Source organism: Chiloscyllium punctatum, chromosome 31 (assembly GCF_047496795.1).
Source record: "Chiloscyllium punctatum isolate Juve2018m chromosome 31, sChiPun1.3, whole genome shotgun sequence".
Lineage (NCBI taxonomy): Eukaryota > Metazoa > Chordata > Chondrichthyes > Orectolobiformes > Hemiscylliidae > Chiloscyllium > Chiloscyllium punctatum.
This window is the reverse complement of record NC_092769.1, coordinates 70771872-70787678: the sequence shown is the minus strand read 5'-3', so window position 1 is coordinate 70787678 and position 15807 is coordinate 70771872. Positions and strand designations below refer to the sequence as shown.

Sequence of the window (15807 nt, the reverse complement as noted above, 5' to 3'; positions counted from 1 at the left end):
TGTTTACAAAGGGATTTTGATCAAATGGGTCAATGGGCTGAAAAATGGCAGATAGAGTTCAACCTGGATAAATGTGAGGTATGGCATTTCGGTCCAAGAAAGGAGCAAATGGCGTGTACAATTCATGGTCGGGCCCTGGGTCGTATTGTAGAACTGAGAGACACAGGGGTACAGGTACATAACTCTTTGTGAAGTTTGCATCACAGGGTGATGAGGAAGGTGTTTAGCACGCTTGCCTTCATTGCTCAGTCCTTTGAGTATAGGAGTTGGGACGTCATGTTGGGGTTGTACAGGACATTGGTGAGGCCTCGTCTGGGGTACTGTGCCCAGTTCTGATCGCCCTGTTACAGGAAGGATGTTATTAAACTGGAGAGGGGTCAGAAGGGATTTACCAGAATGTTACCGGCTATGGAGAGTCTGAATCACACAGAAAGACTGGGGCTTTTTTGAGTGGTGCATGGGAGGTTGAGAGGTGACCTTATAAAGGTTTATAAAATCAAGAGGGATATAGATAGGGTTAATGGGTAGGTGTTTTTTTTTTCCCTAAGGTCATGGCGTTCAAGACTAGGGAGCATGTTTTTTTTAAGATGAGAGAATATGGGTTTAAAAAAGACATGGCGGGAGCAACATTTTTACACAGAGGGTGTTTCATGTGTGGAATGGACTTCTAGAGGAAGTGGTGGATGTGGGGACAGTTACAACATTTAAAAGACATTTGGATAAAGACATGAATAGTAAAGAGTTTGGAGGGACATGGGCCAGGAGCAGGCAGGTGGGACTAGTTTAGTTTGGGGATTATGTACGGCATGGACTGGTTGGGCCGAAGGGTCAGTGCTGTATGACTCTGTGACTATGACAGAAACACATGACCTCACCCCAATGCTTCCTTTAACCACCTTTTCCATTTGAAAACAAATGCCGTTAAAGATTTTTAAGTTGCCCGCATCAGGACTGAATCGCAAGAATGCCAAGTCTCAATGGGAACACCAATTTATAACACAGGAATTCAAAACAAAAACAGAAATTTGCGGAGAAACTCAGCAGGTCTGGCAGCGTCTGTGGAGCGAGAAACAGAGTTAACATATCAGGTTCTGTGACCTGTCATCAAAACTCCAAAGACCTTCTGGGTTTCCCCAGGTTCAGATTCCCAGCAGCTCTTGGTATATGGAAACAACCACACAATTCAGGAGCGGCACGGTGGCTCAGTGGTTAGCACTGCTGCCTCACAGCGCCAGGGACCCGGGTTCAATTCCCACCTTGGACGACTGTCTGTGTGGAGTTTGTGCATTCTCCCTGTGTCTCCAGTTTCCTCCCACAGTCCAAAGATGTGTAGGTTAGGGTGAATTGGCCATGCTAAATTGCTCGTAGTGTTAGGTGCATTTGGAGGGTCGGTGTGGACTTGTTGGGCTGAAGGGCCTGTTTCCACACTGTAGAGAATCCAATCTAATCTAATATATTCAGGAATAACAGTTACCTGATAAGTGCATTACTCAAGGAAGACAACATCCCCTACCATACATCTCAAGAGATGACCACCAGACAACTCCAGCCCCAAGACATCATGATAGCCCACAAATCAATGACCGCATTAAAACAACGACGGGTGAAGTTAAAGGACCCCATACCCACAACCAGCAGAACAAATGTAATATACAAAATACCCTGCAGGAACTGCAACAAATATGACACTGGACAAAAGGACAGGAAGCTAGCCACGGGGATACATGAGCACCGATTAGTCACCAAAAGACATGACCAACTATCCACTGGTATCCACACACACAGAACGAAGAGGGGCACCAGGTCCGATTGGGACAATGCATCCATCCTGGGAGAGGCCAAACAGAGACATGCGTAGGAATTCCGAGAGTCCTGGCATTCAAACCAGAACTCCACATAGATCCGGATCCCATTTATCAACCTTTCAGAAACAGAACCGGGAGTGACACACTACCCACCACAACAGACCCATCGATAGAAAGTGGGAGACAACGCCAGTGCTTCACTGGAGGCTCACTGATGTTACCTCGCGTGGTGACGAAGCGTCGGAAAACGAACTCACCAGCTCAGCGAGCAAGCCGATAATCTGTTCCTTTTGCTTTATTGAGGGTTAAATTTAACCCGAGCAAGTCGGCTCTGACTGGTCATGTGGGCACTGAGTGGGGAAAGGTTGTCTCTTGCTGAGCGTTGAGTCAAACGCCGTTGCGTCTGCAGAGGACAGACCCCGACGTTTGAACCTGCCCAGCTTCTCGAACCAACACTTGGCACTGGCGGGTTCCCGGTGTGGTCACCATGGCAATGCCTCTCATGGTCAGAGCCCCACATGCCAACCAATCAGAGCCAACTTCTCACGCAGTTGTTGCCTTTGAGTTGGGGCATTCTTGCCATACTGTCCTGATGAATGGAGGATGAAAATCTGTGACAGTGTATCCCTTTTTTTGTGTACTCAATGGTTGAAATGGAAGCAGAAGGAGGCCATTTGGCCCCTCTATTTGACCCATTCTAAACAAAAGCATGCTGAAGTTCTATTTCAACCCTACTTTTTGGCCGATTAGTTTTGCTGACTTGTAAATTGTTGCCTCGCTTTAAGCACAGATCATTTCCTTTCTCTTCTTCAATTCTCTGGGGTCTGTCGGGGTCTGTCCTCTGCAGACGCAACGACGTTTGACTCAACGCTCAGCAAGAGACAACCTTTCCCCACTCAGTGCCCACATGACCAGTCAGAGCCGACTTGTTCGGGTTAAATTTAACCCTCAATAAAACAAAAGGAACAGATTATCGGCTTGCTCACTGAGCTGGTGAGTTCGCTTTCCGACGCTTCGTCACCACGCGAGGTAACATCAGTGAGGCTCCAATGAAGCACTGGCGTTGTCTCCCGCTTTCTATCGATGGGTCTGTTGTGGTGGGTAGTGTGTCACTCCCAAATATACTCTGAGACCAACTTCTGCGCTGGTTCATTCATTTTCCTGTCATATCAAATAATTGCTGGGCAGGGACAGAACACAAACCCATTCTTAAGAGGTGCCATGAAGTTAAAAACTTTCAACACGCACTGATCAGGACTGAAGTACAAGAGCTGAAAAATGTGTTGCTGGAAAAGCGCAGCAGGTCAGGCAGCATCCAAGGAGCAGGAGAATCAACGTTTCGGGCGTGAGCCCTTCTTCAGGAAATGAAACACAAGAACGCCAACTCTCGAAAGGGTACAACGATTTATGTCGCATGGCAAGTAATATTCGTGCCCACACAATGGCAGACTATGACCACCTCCATTAAGAGACAATCTAACCATCGGCCCCTTGACATTCAATGGCGTTAGCTTCACTGAATCTAACCATCTCTCCCTTGACATTCAATGGTGTCACCATCACTGAATCTAACCATCTCCCCCTTGACATTCAATGGTGTCACCATCACTGAATCTAACCATCTCCCCCTTGACATTCAATGGTGTTACCGTCACTGAATCTAACCATCATCCCCTTGACATTCAATGGTGTTACCATCACTGAATCTAACCATCACCCCCTTGACATTCAATGGTGTTACCATCACTGAATCTGACCATCACCCCCTTGACATTCAATGGTGTTACCATCACTGAATCTAACCATCACCCACTTGACATTCAATGGTGTTACCATCACTGAATCTAACCATCTCCCCTTGATATTCAATGGTGTTACCATCACTGAATCTAACCATCACCCACTTGACATTCAATGGTGTCACCATCACTGAATCTAACCATCGCCCCCGTGACATTCAATGGTATTACCATCACTGAATCTAACCATCACCCCCTTGACATTCAATGGTGTTACCATCACTGAATCTAACCATCACCCCCTTGACATTCAATTGTGTTACCATCACTGAATCTAACCATCACCCCCTTGACATTCAATGGTGTTACCATCACTGAATCTAACCATCGCCCCCTTGACATTCAATGGTGTTACCATCACTGAATCTAACCATCACCCCCTTGACATTCAATTGTGTTACCATCACTGAATCTAACCATCTCCCCCTTGACATTCACTGGTGTTACCATCACTGAATCTAACCATCACCCCCTTGACATTCAATGGTGTTACCATCACTAAATTTCTTCATGATCAGTATGCTGGGAGTTACTATTGACAAGAAACTCAACTGGATTCAGCACCTAAACAGTGGTTTACGAGAGCGGGTCAGACAGTGGGAATCCTGCAGCGAGTAACTCCCTCCTGACCCCCCTAAAAGCCTATCCACCATTGGCAAGGAACAAGTCAGGAGGGTGAGGGAACACTCCCCACTTGCCCCTGGATGGGGGGAGGAGGGCAGCTCCAACAACACTCGAGAAGCTCGACACCATCCAGGGACAAAGCAGCCCCCGCTCGATTGGCACCACACCCTCTCCTTCCTTGCCCCGATGCTCAGTAGCAGCAGTGTGTACCATCTACAAGACACACTGCAGCAACTCCCCGAGGCTCCTCAGGCAGCACCTTCCAAACCTGGGGTCACGCAGGATCTTACAAAGGCAGACACTGAGTTGACGTCATTGAAGCCACACGGTCCAATAAGACCACACCAACACTCTAAAGAGTAACCCACCCAGACCTATTCCCCCTCACCGATATTTTAGCTCTGCTAAACTGCCCCAAAGTGTCCAGGGATGTGTAGGTTAGGGTGGATTGGCCATGCTAAATTGTCCCGTAGTGCCCAGGGATGTGCAGGTTAGGGTGGATTGGCCGTGCTAAATTGTCCCATAGTGTCCAGGGATGTGCAGGTTAGGGTGGATTGGCCGTGCTAAATTGTCCCATAGTGCCCAGGGATGTGCAGGTTAGGGTGGATTGGCCGTGCTAAATTGTCCCATAGTGCCCAGGGATGTGCAGGTTAGGGTGGATTGGCCGTGCTAAATTGTCCCATAGTGCCCAGGGATGTGCAGGTTAGGGTGGATTGGTCAGGGGTAAATATCAGGGAATGGGTCTGGTTGGGAAACTGTTCGGAGGGGTCGGTGTGGACTTGTTGGGCCGAATGGCCTGCTTCCACACAGTCGGGAATCTATGAAGTAACATTACTCTCTCGGGAAGGAAGGCCATTGTATAAAGTTAACAGCGTCAGCTTGGGATTGTGGCCGTGAGCTAACTGGCAATTCGGAGTGATGCTATCTTGGCAATTTGCTTTCATGGGATTAGTCTAACGCATTCGGAAATCAGTTTCCTTTCGGCACACAATCTGGCTGTAAACTGTCGTTTTTGATGGTGATGAATATCCTGAATACTAATACACATGTATTTGCCAACTGCCTGAATGGCTTCAGATAAACCCAACAGCTTCAAAGTAAACACGTGGAAAAAAGGCAGAGGCCCCCATCTCGAATACTCGGGGGAATAAGTCGCTCTCCTACGGTGAGGGGGAGGTGGGTATTGACCTGTAACAATGAAGAAGCTCTATTTACCCGGTCTTTCAGAAAAACCAACAGAGCTGCTCAAGGATCACATCAATCTGGCCACAACCAGACGCCACCCGAAACCATCTCACTTCAGCTGCTGGCAGAGGTGCGAGACTAATCTCGCTCACCCATCCCCCACTTTGGGTCGTTCGGTGGTTAAGTACCACAACAGGTGCCCAAGGGCACGATCATTTCCGACAAAGCAGGCACCAAACAACCATCCACTGGCATTCTCCGGCATTGCCCTCGCTGGATTCCCTCATTGGGGGAGGGGGAGGGGGTTACCATTGACCAGAATCTCAACTGGACCAGCCAGAGATACATGACAGGGTGCCAACTTAGAGGGGTGCCCGAGATGAGGAGAAATCTCTACCTCTACCATCCCTCTACCATCGGGGAGAAGGTACAGAAGCCTGAACACACACACACCAGCCGGTTTCCAAACAGTTTCTACCCGACTGCTGTTAGAATACCGAATGGCCTCACAAACATTCGCCTGTCCCTGTGTTTTTGCTGTTGCCGCTGATTCCCAATTATTTACTATTGATGCTCCTTAACTCTGTGATCTGTGTTGCTCGTAAGACAAAGCTTTTCACTGTGCCTCGGTACATGAGACAATAAATTCAATTCAAAATTCAATTCAAATTTCTACCTGTAAGATCCCCCCCCAGTCTCCTACACTCTGAAGAAAAAAGTCCTCGCTTGTCCAACCTCCCCCTAACGCAGACCCTCGAGTCATGCCCACATTGTGAGAGGCATGGACAGGATGAATACACTCAGTCTTTTACCCAGGGTCGGGGAATCGAGGACTAGAGGGCATCAGTTTAAGGTGAGAGGGGAAAGAATAAAAGGGAACCTGAGGGGCAACATTTTTACCCAGAGGGGGGTACGCAGATGGAATGAGCTGCCAGAGGAAGTGGTTGAGGCGGGTACATTAACAACATTTAAAAGGCATCGGGACAAATACATGGAGGATTTGGGCCAAGTGCAGGGACATGGGGTTAGCGTGGACGGACATTTTGGTCGGCATGGGCTAGGTTGGCCCATAGGGGCTGTCTCCGAGCTGTAGGACTCTATGACCCTGGAACCACACATCCATCCTAGGACAAGCCAAACAGAGACACACACGAGAATTCCTAGCAGCGTGGCATTCCAACCGGAACTCTATCAACAAACACATCGACTTGGACCCCATTTACTACCCTCTGAGAAAAAGAGCAGGAAGTGACATCATCCCAGCAAATGACGTCACCGTGAGAAATGACATCACCAACCCAAGGAAACCTAAACACATGAATAGAAAGCGGGTCACTAACACCAGTACTTCATCCAGAGGCTCACTGATGATGTTACCGAGTATGGTGACGAAACGTCTGAAGATGAACCTTCCAGCTCAGCGAGCAAACCTACATCCAGAACTCTATGACCCCACTATAAAAAGTGGGGTCAACCCAATCTGGAGATGTCTATAAACTGAAAATAAGTTTCCCTTCTCCTAGGATGGCCCATCCCTCTTGTTAACTCAGCCGATGCAGGTGACCAGAAGACCTGAAGAAATAGAAACAGGAGTAGGCCGTTCGGCCCCTCGAGAATGCTCTGCCATTCGATGGCTGACCCTGCGTTCCTCACATCCATTTTCCTGCCCTTGTCCTGACTGAGCAAGAATCTCTCTGTCTCAGCCTTAACTATAGACAAGGACTCTACCCTTCCCCCTCTCCTCTTCCTTACAGCTCTCTGTGACAAGGAGTTGCAAAGACTCGCAACGTGAGCCTGAGAGAAGGCATTTCTCCTCATCTTGGCCACTCCTCTAAGTTGGCACCTTGTCATGTATCCCTGGCTGGTCCAGTTGAGTTTCTGGTCAATGGTTAACCACCCCTCCAGGATGCTGATAGTGAGGGAATCCAGCGCCGGTAATGCCAGCGGATGATGGTTGGATTCTGCTTTGTTGGTTATGGTCATGGCCTGGCACCTGTTGTGGTGCCAATGTTTCTTGCCACTGAATGACCTCAGGATGACTGTGCTGCTCCTATTAAACAGTGGCTTCCCTCTGCATTAGTCACCAGCTGGCAGTAATACTGCAGCTTCAACCTAGTAACACAGAGTCATAGAGTCATACAGCGCAGGAACAGAACCTTTGGCCCAACCCGTCCGTGCCGATCATAATCCCAAACTAGTCCCACCTGCCTGCTCCTGGCCCGTATCCCTCCAAACCCTTTCCTATTCATGGACTTATCTCAACGTCTTTCGAACATTGTAAAAGTACCACCTCCTCGGGAATTTCGTTCCACACACCGACCACTGTCTGTGTAAAGGTCGCCCCCTCATGTCTCCCCTCACCTTAAAAATATGCCTCCTTGTCTTGAAATCTCCCCACCCTCGGGAAAAGACACCCGCCATTTGTCTTAATCGATACCCCTCATGGTTCTATAAGGTCACCTCTCAACGTCCGACACTCTGATGAAAAGTGTCCCTGCCTTTCTCCAAAATTCAAACCTTCCTAGTAAATCTCTTCTGAACCGTCTCCAAGTTAATAACATCCTTCCTGTAACAGGGCGACCAGAACTGGGCACAGTACCCCAGACGAGGCCTCACCAACGTCCTGTACAACCCCAACATGACGTCCCAAGATGCTTCACAGATGTAGGTTTTGAGTCACATTCCGTTGACTTCACCTGAACATCTTTTCTGTCAGCACCCAACACCCACACCACCCCCTGCCACCCAAACCACACCGTAAGGGCTGTGCCCCTCCACACTTCCCTTCAGCTCTGATGAAGAGTCATCTCGACTCAAGACGTTAGCTTGTCCTCTCTCTCCACGGGTGCTGCCTGACCTGCTGCGATCTCCAGCACTTGTTGCTTCTGACTCTGGAGCGGATGTTTGTGTAAGGAACATCTTAAAAAGGCAGGGAAGAAATAGAGAGAATTCCATTGCTTTCGGGAATCAGGGAACCAAAGGCACAGTGGTGATGGTAGAAAGATTAGAATCGGGGGGGGGTGGGGTAGCAGGATTTGGAGGGGCAGAGATAATCTGGAGAGTGGCAAGTCTGGAGGGGTCATGGAACTCAGGATGGGGCAGTGCGTGAGGGATTTAACACAAGTAACAGCGAGTGTCAAGGCACAAGTCAATTGTATTATTTAATACCTCGCTCCTTGAATTATTCACAAACCAAATCTTAAATTCTTAATCTTCCCTGGCCCCGACACATGCCCGAAAGAAATATTGTTTTCGCAATACGTTTTCTCTCCCTCTTTAACGATCTATTGTCCTCACCAATGAACAGCGCTGTTCGCCTCCCCCTGAAAACAGGCATTACCGCACAAATGTACCAGAGCAGTGAAAAATCATCTTGGCTTTCCAGTTAGCAAGAGAAAGAAAGCAGATTTTAACCATGAAGTGTCAAGATAGACCACAGCATCAGGTGGGAAGAGAAAGGGAGGTTTTGGTCCATTCATTCCCAGGATGAGGGCTGGTGCCATGTTCATTGCCCCAGCTCTCATTGCCCAGAGTTACAGTTGAGAGTTGACTATGTTGCTGAGGGTCTGGAGTCACGTGCAGGCCCAGACCGGGTAAAGACAGCAGATCCCTTCGGTAACGGACGCCAGTGAACCAGTTGGGGATTTTCCAACCATCGCCAATGGTTTCAGGGTCACGGTGAGTCACTTAATTCCAGCGCTCAGTTCGTAACCGGCCTCACGCTGCCTCAGCTGCACAAGATTGTCATAGAGTGCCGACAAGGGGGTCATGGAACTCAGGATGGGGCGGTGCGTGAGGGATTTAACACAAGTAACAGCGAGTGTCAAGGCACAAGTCAACTGTATTATTTAATACATCGCTCCTCGAACTATTCACAACCCGTTCGGCCCATCAAGTCCACACCAACCCTCCGAAGAGCTTCCCAACCGGTCCCTTCAGTTCCCATGGCCAATCCCACCCTAACCTGCACATCCCTGGACACTATGGGACAATTTAGCACGGCCAATCCACCCTAACCTGCACATCCCTGGGCACTATGGGACAATTTAGCACGGTCAATCCACCCTAACCTGCACATCCCTGGGCACTATGGGACAATTTAGCACGGCCAATCCACACTAACCTGCACATCCCTGGGCACTATGGGACAATTTAGCACGGCCAATCCACCCTAACCTGCACATCCCTGGGCACTATGGGACAATTTAGCACGGCCAATCCACCCTAACCTGCACATCCCTGGGCACTATGGGACAATTTAGCACGGCCAATCCACCCTAACCTGCACATCCCTGGGCACTATGGGACAATTTAGCACGGCCAATCCACACTAACCTGCACATCCCTGGGCACTATGGGACAATTTAGCACGGCCAATCCACCCTAACCTACACATCCCTGGGCACTATGGGACAATTTAGCACGGCCAATCCACCCTAACCTGCACATCCCTGGGCACTATGGGATAATTTAGCACGGCCAATCCACCCTAACCATCTTTGGACTGTGGGAGGAAACCCATGCAGACACAGAGGGAGAACGTGCAAACTTCACACAAACCGTCGCCCGAGGGTGGGATCAAACCTGGAGTCCTGGTGCTGTGAGGCAGCGGTGCTGACCACTGAGCCACCGTAAGAGAATGGCTTGAAAGAATCTTCAGATTGGACAGGGGAAGGAAGCAGGTGGAAGGGGAAGCAGTTCGGAAAGAGGGTGCCAAGACCTACAGTTGTATTCTTTCAAGCTGACAGCTGAGCTTTGGAAAGCAGTTAATTAAACTCAAGGGCTTTCGGAAGACAGCACATAGGTTGAGAGGTTATGCTAAACCTGCCAGACAGTGTTTCTGGCACAGACGGAGGCCATTCGAGCCGTCAGGCCCTGTGCTTGCTCACTGATCACCATTCCAAACAATCCCCCTGAAAGTGGGGACCCAAGTGAGATTTTAACAACAGTGGCCACTTGGGCATAGTCTTCGCCGGATTTTGCTTGGAGTGTGTTTTGAAGCCGAAAGAAGGTGGTTGGTGAAGGCCCTGGATTACTGGTTAGTTGGTACTCCCATGATGCCATCATCGTCCTATCCACCAATGGGTCTTGACGCCCAACCCCGCTCAACTCTGCCAACCTGAAGTAGCCCTGACGTGCCTCTGATGTAAACGTACCCTTCCTTGCAAAAGGGGACCAAAGGGTGTACAGGGAGTGGGGAGAAGGGGCACTTCCCTGACTTACAGAAGTCTGACTGGCGTTGCAACACCCATCAGCCATGATTGAATGGCAGAATGGGCTCGATGGGCTGAATGGCCTTACTCCCACTCCTGTGTCTTATGGGCTTATGGACTTACAAGCGTTTCTTTATGAACGTGATCCCATCCAGTGGTGCCAATTGGACGGGGCAGTGTGAAAGCATGACTGTACATAGGAATATCTACTTTATATTTACCTGCGTACAACCCAGGGGCTGGCTGACGATAAGCTCTCTGAAGGACGTTGTGAAACTTGAAAGGGTTCAGGAAAGATTTACAAGGCTGTTGCCAGGGTTGGAGGGTTTGAGCTACAGAGAGAGGCTGAACAGGCTGGGGCTGTTTTCCCTGGAGCGTCGGAGGCTGAGGGGTGACCTTATAGAGGTTTATAAAATCATGAGGGGATATGGATAGGGTAAATAGGCAAAGTCTTTTCCCTGGGGTGGGGGAGGTCCAAAACTAGAGGGGCATAGGTTTAGGGTGAGAGGGGAAAGATATAAAAGGGATCTAAGGGGCAACTTTTTCACCCAGAGGGTGGTACGTGTATGGAATGAGCTGCCAGAGGATGTGGTGGAGGCTGGTACAATGACAACATTTAAGAGGCATTTGGATGGGGATATGAATAGGAAGGGTTTGGAGGGATATGGGCCAAGTGAGGATTGCAAATGCTGGAGATCAGAGTCAAGATTAGAGTGGTGCTGGAAAAGCACAGCAGGACAGGCATCATCCGAGGAGCAGGAAAATCGACGTTCCGGGTAGCAGCCCTTTCCTGATGAAGGGCTCCTGCTCCTCGGATGCTGCCTGACCTGCTGTGCGTTTCGATTAGATTACTCACAGTGTGGAAACAGGCCCTTTGGCCCAACAAGTCCACACCGACCCGCCACCCACCCATTCCCCTACATTTACCCCTGCCCCGAACACTGTGGGCAATTTAACATGGCCAGTCCACCCTAACCTGCACATCTTTGGACTGTGGGAGGAAACCCCACGCAGACACGGGGAGAGTGTACAAACTCCACACGGACAGTTCGCCTGAGTCGGGAATTGAACCCAGGTCCCTGGCGCTGTGAGGCAGCAGTGCTAACCACTGTGCCACCGTGCCACCAAAGCACTGGGAAAGGGGACTAGATTAGGGAAGGATATTAGAGGGATATGGGCCAAGCGCTGGCAAATGGGACACGATTAGGTTGGGATATCCAACCGACATGGATGAGTTGGTCTGTTTCCGTGCTGTATGTCCCTTCGGCTGCTTTGATTGGTAGAGGACTGTCTGTATGTGACCAGGTTGCGCATCCCAGACCCAGGGCAGTGTGTTCAACACTAAATGCAATAATGCGCTCCACGTATCGAATCAGCCTAACTTTGCCATGAATTGCAGTAAGCACCGACTTAAGGAACGCAGCTGGGGTTCACTATGTAGCTCACTGCTGTATACAAGAAACCCCACATGTGCGTACTAATGCACCTAACCTGCACATCTCTGAACACCGGGGGGGGGGCAATTTTTATCACGGCCGATCCACCCTGGCCTGCACATCTTTGGACCGTGGGAGGAAACCCACTCAGACTCGTGGAGAACGCACAAACTCCACCCAGAGAATCGCCCGAGGGTGGGATCGAACCCGGGTCCCTGGCGCCATGAGGCAGCAGTACTAACCACTGCCGCCCCCCTCTGTTAAATAAGCTTTAACAGTCTGCCTTTGCGGTTCTCACTAGCTTGTATCCATATCTCTCTTTGTCCCCTTTCCTTTAGCAAAGCCATCGCCTGAAGAGGTTGTTTTGTCCTGGTTTTGTTTCGAAGACCGAACTACTGAGGATCTCTTGACAAAACAGCTTGGGAGACCTTGGGTTTCTTTTTCAATGCAGCCCGAATGCGTTTGATGATCTCTCACAAGTGCGGATTTCTGAGTTGCCTCAGGGATCTCAATGGGGTTGGAAGCTTCAGTGAAAGTCTCCTGGCTGCCTCTCTCTCGGAATCTTCTCTCGATGTTTCCTCCTGGATTGGACAACTGCATGGGTCTGAAATTTCCTTTGATTTTTGCCATGGGGTGTATTTACAGGATGTTACTATATTAGACCAGTTTATCAGTTATCGGTACTATATCTATCATTCTGTTAAGTTGTTATTCTAAATTCCTCTTTCTTTGGCTGTGTTTTAACGACAGTGTTTCAATAAATTGTGTTTTGCTTAATATCTCAGTCGTGTCGCATCTGGGACAGACTTTACATTTGTCTTTAACATAAGAAACAGGTCGGGTCTAGGTTACACCCTTAAAAACTTTTGAGGGGCTCTGACATGATTAGATTAGATTCCCTAGTGTGGAAGCAGGCCCTTCAGCCCAACAAGTCCACACCGACCCTCCGAAGAGCAACCCACCCAGACCCATTCCCCTACGTTTACCCCTGACTAGTGCACCAAACACTATGGGCAATTTAGCACGGCCAACCCACCCTAACCTGCACATCCCTGGGCACTATGGGGCAATTTAGCACGGCCAATCCACCCTAACCTGCACATCCCTGGGCACTATGGGGCAATTTAGCACAGCCAATCCACCCTAACCTGCACATCCCTGGGCACTATGGGACAATTTAGCACGGCCAATCCACCCTAACCTGCACATCCCTGGGCACTATGGGACAATTTAGCACGGCCAATCCACCCTAACCTGCACATCCCTGGGCACTATGGGACAATTTAGCATGGCCAATCCACCCTAACCTGCACATCCCTGGGCACTATGGGGCAATTTAGCACGGCCAATCCACCCTAACCTGCACATCCCTGGACACTATGGGACAATTTAGCACGGCCAATCCACCCTAACCTGCACATCCCTGGACACTATGGGACAATTTAGCGCGGCCAATCCACCCTAACCTGCACATCCCTGGGCACTATGGGACAATTTAGCACGGCCAATCCACCCTAACCTGCACATCCCTGGGCACTATGGGACAATTTAGCACGGCCAATCCACCCTAACCTGCACATCCCTGGACACTATGGGACAATTTAGCACGGCCAATCCACCCTAACCTGCACATCCCTGGACACTATGGGACAATTTAGCACGGCCAATCCACCCTAACCTGCACATCCCTGGACACTATGGGACAATTTAGCGCGGCCAATCCACCCTAACCTGCACATCCCTGGGCACTATGGGACAATTTAGCACGGCCAATCCACCCTAACCTGCACATCCCTGGGCACTATGGGACAATTTAGCACGGCCAATCCACCCTAACCTGCACATCCCTGGGCACTATGGGACAATTTAGCACGGCCAATCCACCCTAACCTGCACATCCCTGGACACTATGGGACAATTTAGCACAGCCAATCCACCCTAACCTGCCCATCCCTGGACACTACGGGCAATTTAACACGGCCAATCCACCCTAACCTGCACCTCTTTGGACTGTGGGAGGAAACCCACACAGACACGGGGAGAATGTGCAAACTCCACACAGACAGTTGCCCGAGCCGGGAATTGAACCCGGGTCCCTGGTGCTGCGAGGCAGCAGTGCTCGCCACTGTGCTGATGTGGTCCATAACACTTGATCGTCTTTTGATGGATTTTAAGTGGCTCCCAATCCTCAGGCTTACCACATCTGGTCACTTTAGAAGCTGTTCCCTGACAAGCCAATCAAAGACAAGCAAGAGAGTTCTTGGAAGCCTGGTTTTCAACCAGAAAGGCAAACACATCGAGATCGACCCAGAAGTGACGCTCGCCCCAACAGACCAGACCACATGAAAACCAAGTGGCACTGACAAACAGGATTTCACAGAAGCCACACTGATGTTGTTACCCAGCGTGGTAATGAAACAGTTGGATGATAACCCAAGAGCTCAACCAACTATCTCAACCTTACAAGCTTCTTATATTGATCAAAAATAATCTTTAGTTCAGCTTTCCCTTTTGTGTCTTAGACAAATGCATATTTGTTGGAGAACATGCAATAGCTTTTTTTTCAAAACCACAATAGCTAAACATTTTAATGGATTTTCTGATTCCACCTGTAGCCAATTTATCTTAATAATTTACTTCGTTCAGATTTAGGACTGTTGGTATTGAGATCCAACTTCAATCTCATTGTAAAATTCTACCATATTATGATCACTATTGCTAAAACGCCTTCTTTCGGCAAATTGGTTCGTCTTCTTTACTTCCTCTCCAAAGAATGTACATATAATTCTGTTAAGTTTTCAAGAGTTGTTATTCTAAATTCCTCTTTCTTCGGTTGTGTTTTAACTACAGTGTTTAATTAAATTGTGTTTTGCTTAATATCTCAATGGTGTCGCGCCTGGGACAGACATTACATTTGTCTTTAACATAAGGAAAAGGTAGAGTCTAGGTTACTCCCCTTAAAATATCCTTTCCTTGGACAGCCCGGTGGCTGCCCCATTCAAAAGAACGCTCAATCTCACTTCTGTCCCGAATGGACCATTTAAGGGGATCCTGGCTCCCCCCTGCCCGGTTCCCATAGCTTGCTTGGAGGACAACGATTCACTCCACGCTCCCAGTCTGAGGCGTGAGTACTGCCAAAACACGCTGCGCGCATAGTCATCTACCTCATGACTCAAGGATTCCAAAAACCCGAAGTCCGAGCAAGAGTTTTCATTTTGTTCAGGACACATGGTGTGTTCCTGACTTGCCACACTCCACACAAGAAGGGCTTCCTGAAGAAGGGCTCATGCCCGAAACGTCGATTCCCCTGCTCCTTGGATGCTGCCTGACCCTGCTGCGCTTTTCCAGCAACACGTTTTCAGCACACACCACGCACTGCATGCCCCTGAGCTCTCCTGCCTCACTTTGAGGGTACAAGTGACAAAGGGGAATAAATGGTCAGTTACTCACCGATCAAATACTTAACGAAGATCTCCTTCCTATCGGAAGGATGTTGTGAAAGGGTTTAGAAAAGATTTACAAGGATGTGGCCAGGGTTGGAGGGTTTGAGCTACAGGGAGAGGCTGAACAGGCTGGGACTGTTTTCCCTGGAGCGTCGGAGGCTGAGGGGTGACCTTATAGAGGTTTATAAAATCATGAGGGACATGGATAGGGTAAATAGACAAGGTCTTTTCCCTGGGGGTGGGGGAGTCCAGAACTAGAGGGGCATAGGTTTAGGGTGGGAGGGGAAAGATATAAAAGAGAC

The 15807-nt window shown here is 49.2% G+C and overlaps 1 protein-coding gene across 1 annotated transcript in view; it reads right to left on the bottom strand.

Annotated features, from left to right (window-relative positions):
* Positions 1-10477, bottom strand: part of scyl1 (SCY1-like, kinase-like 1) — a 262401-nt gene extending 251924 nt beyond the window's left edge. The window contains exon 1 of the mRNA XM_072551241.1: positions 10265-10477. Coding sequence (XP_072407342.1) covers positions 10265-10477 — 213 coding nt within the window. The remainder of the gene's footprint in view (positions 1-10264) is intronic.
* Positions 10478-15807: the final 5330 nt, after the last annotated feature.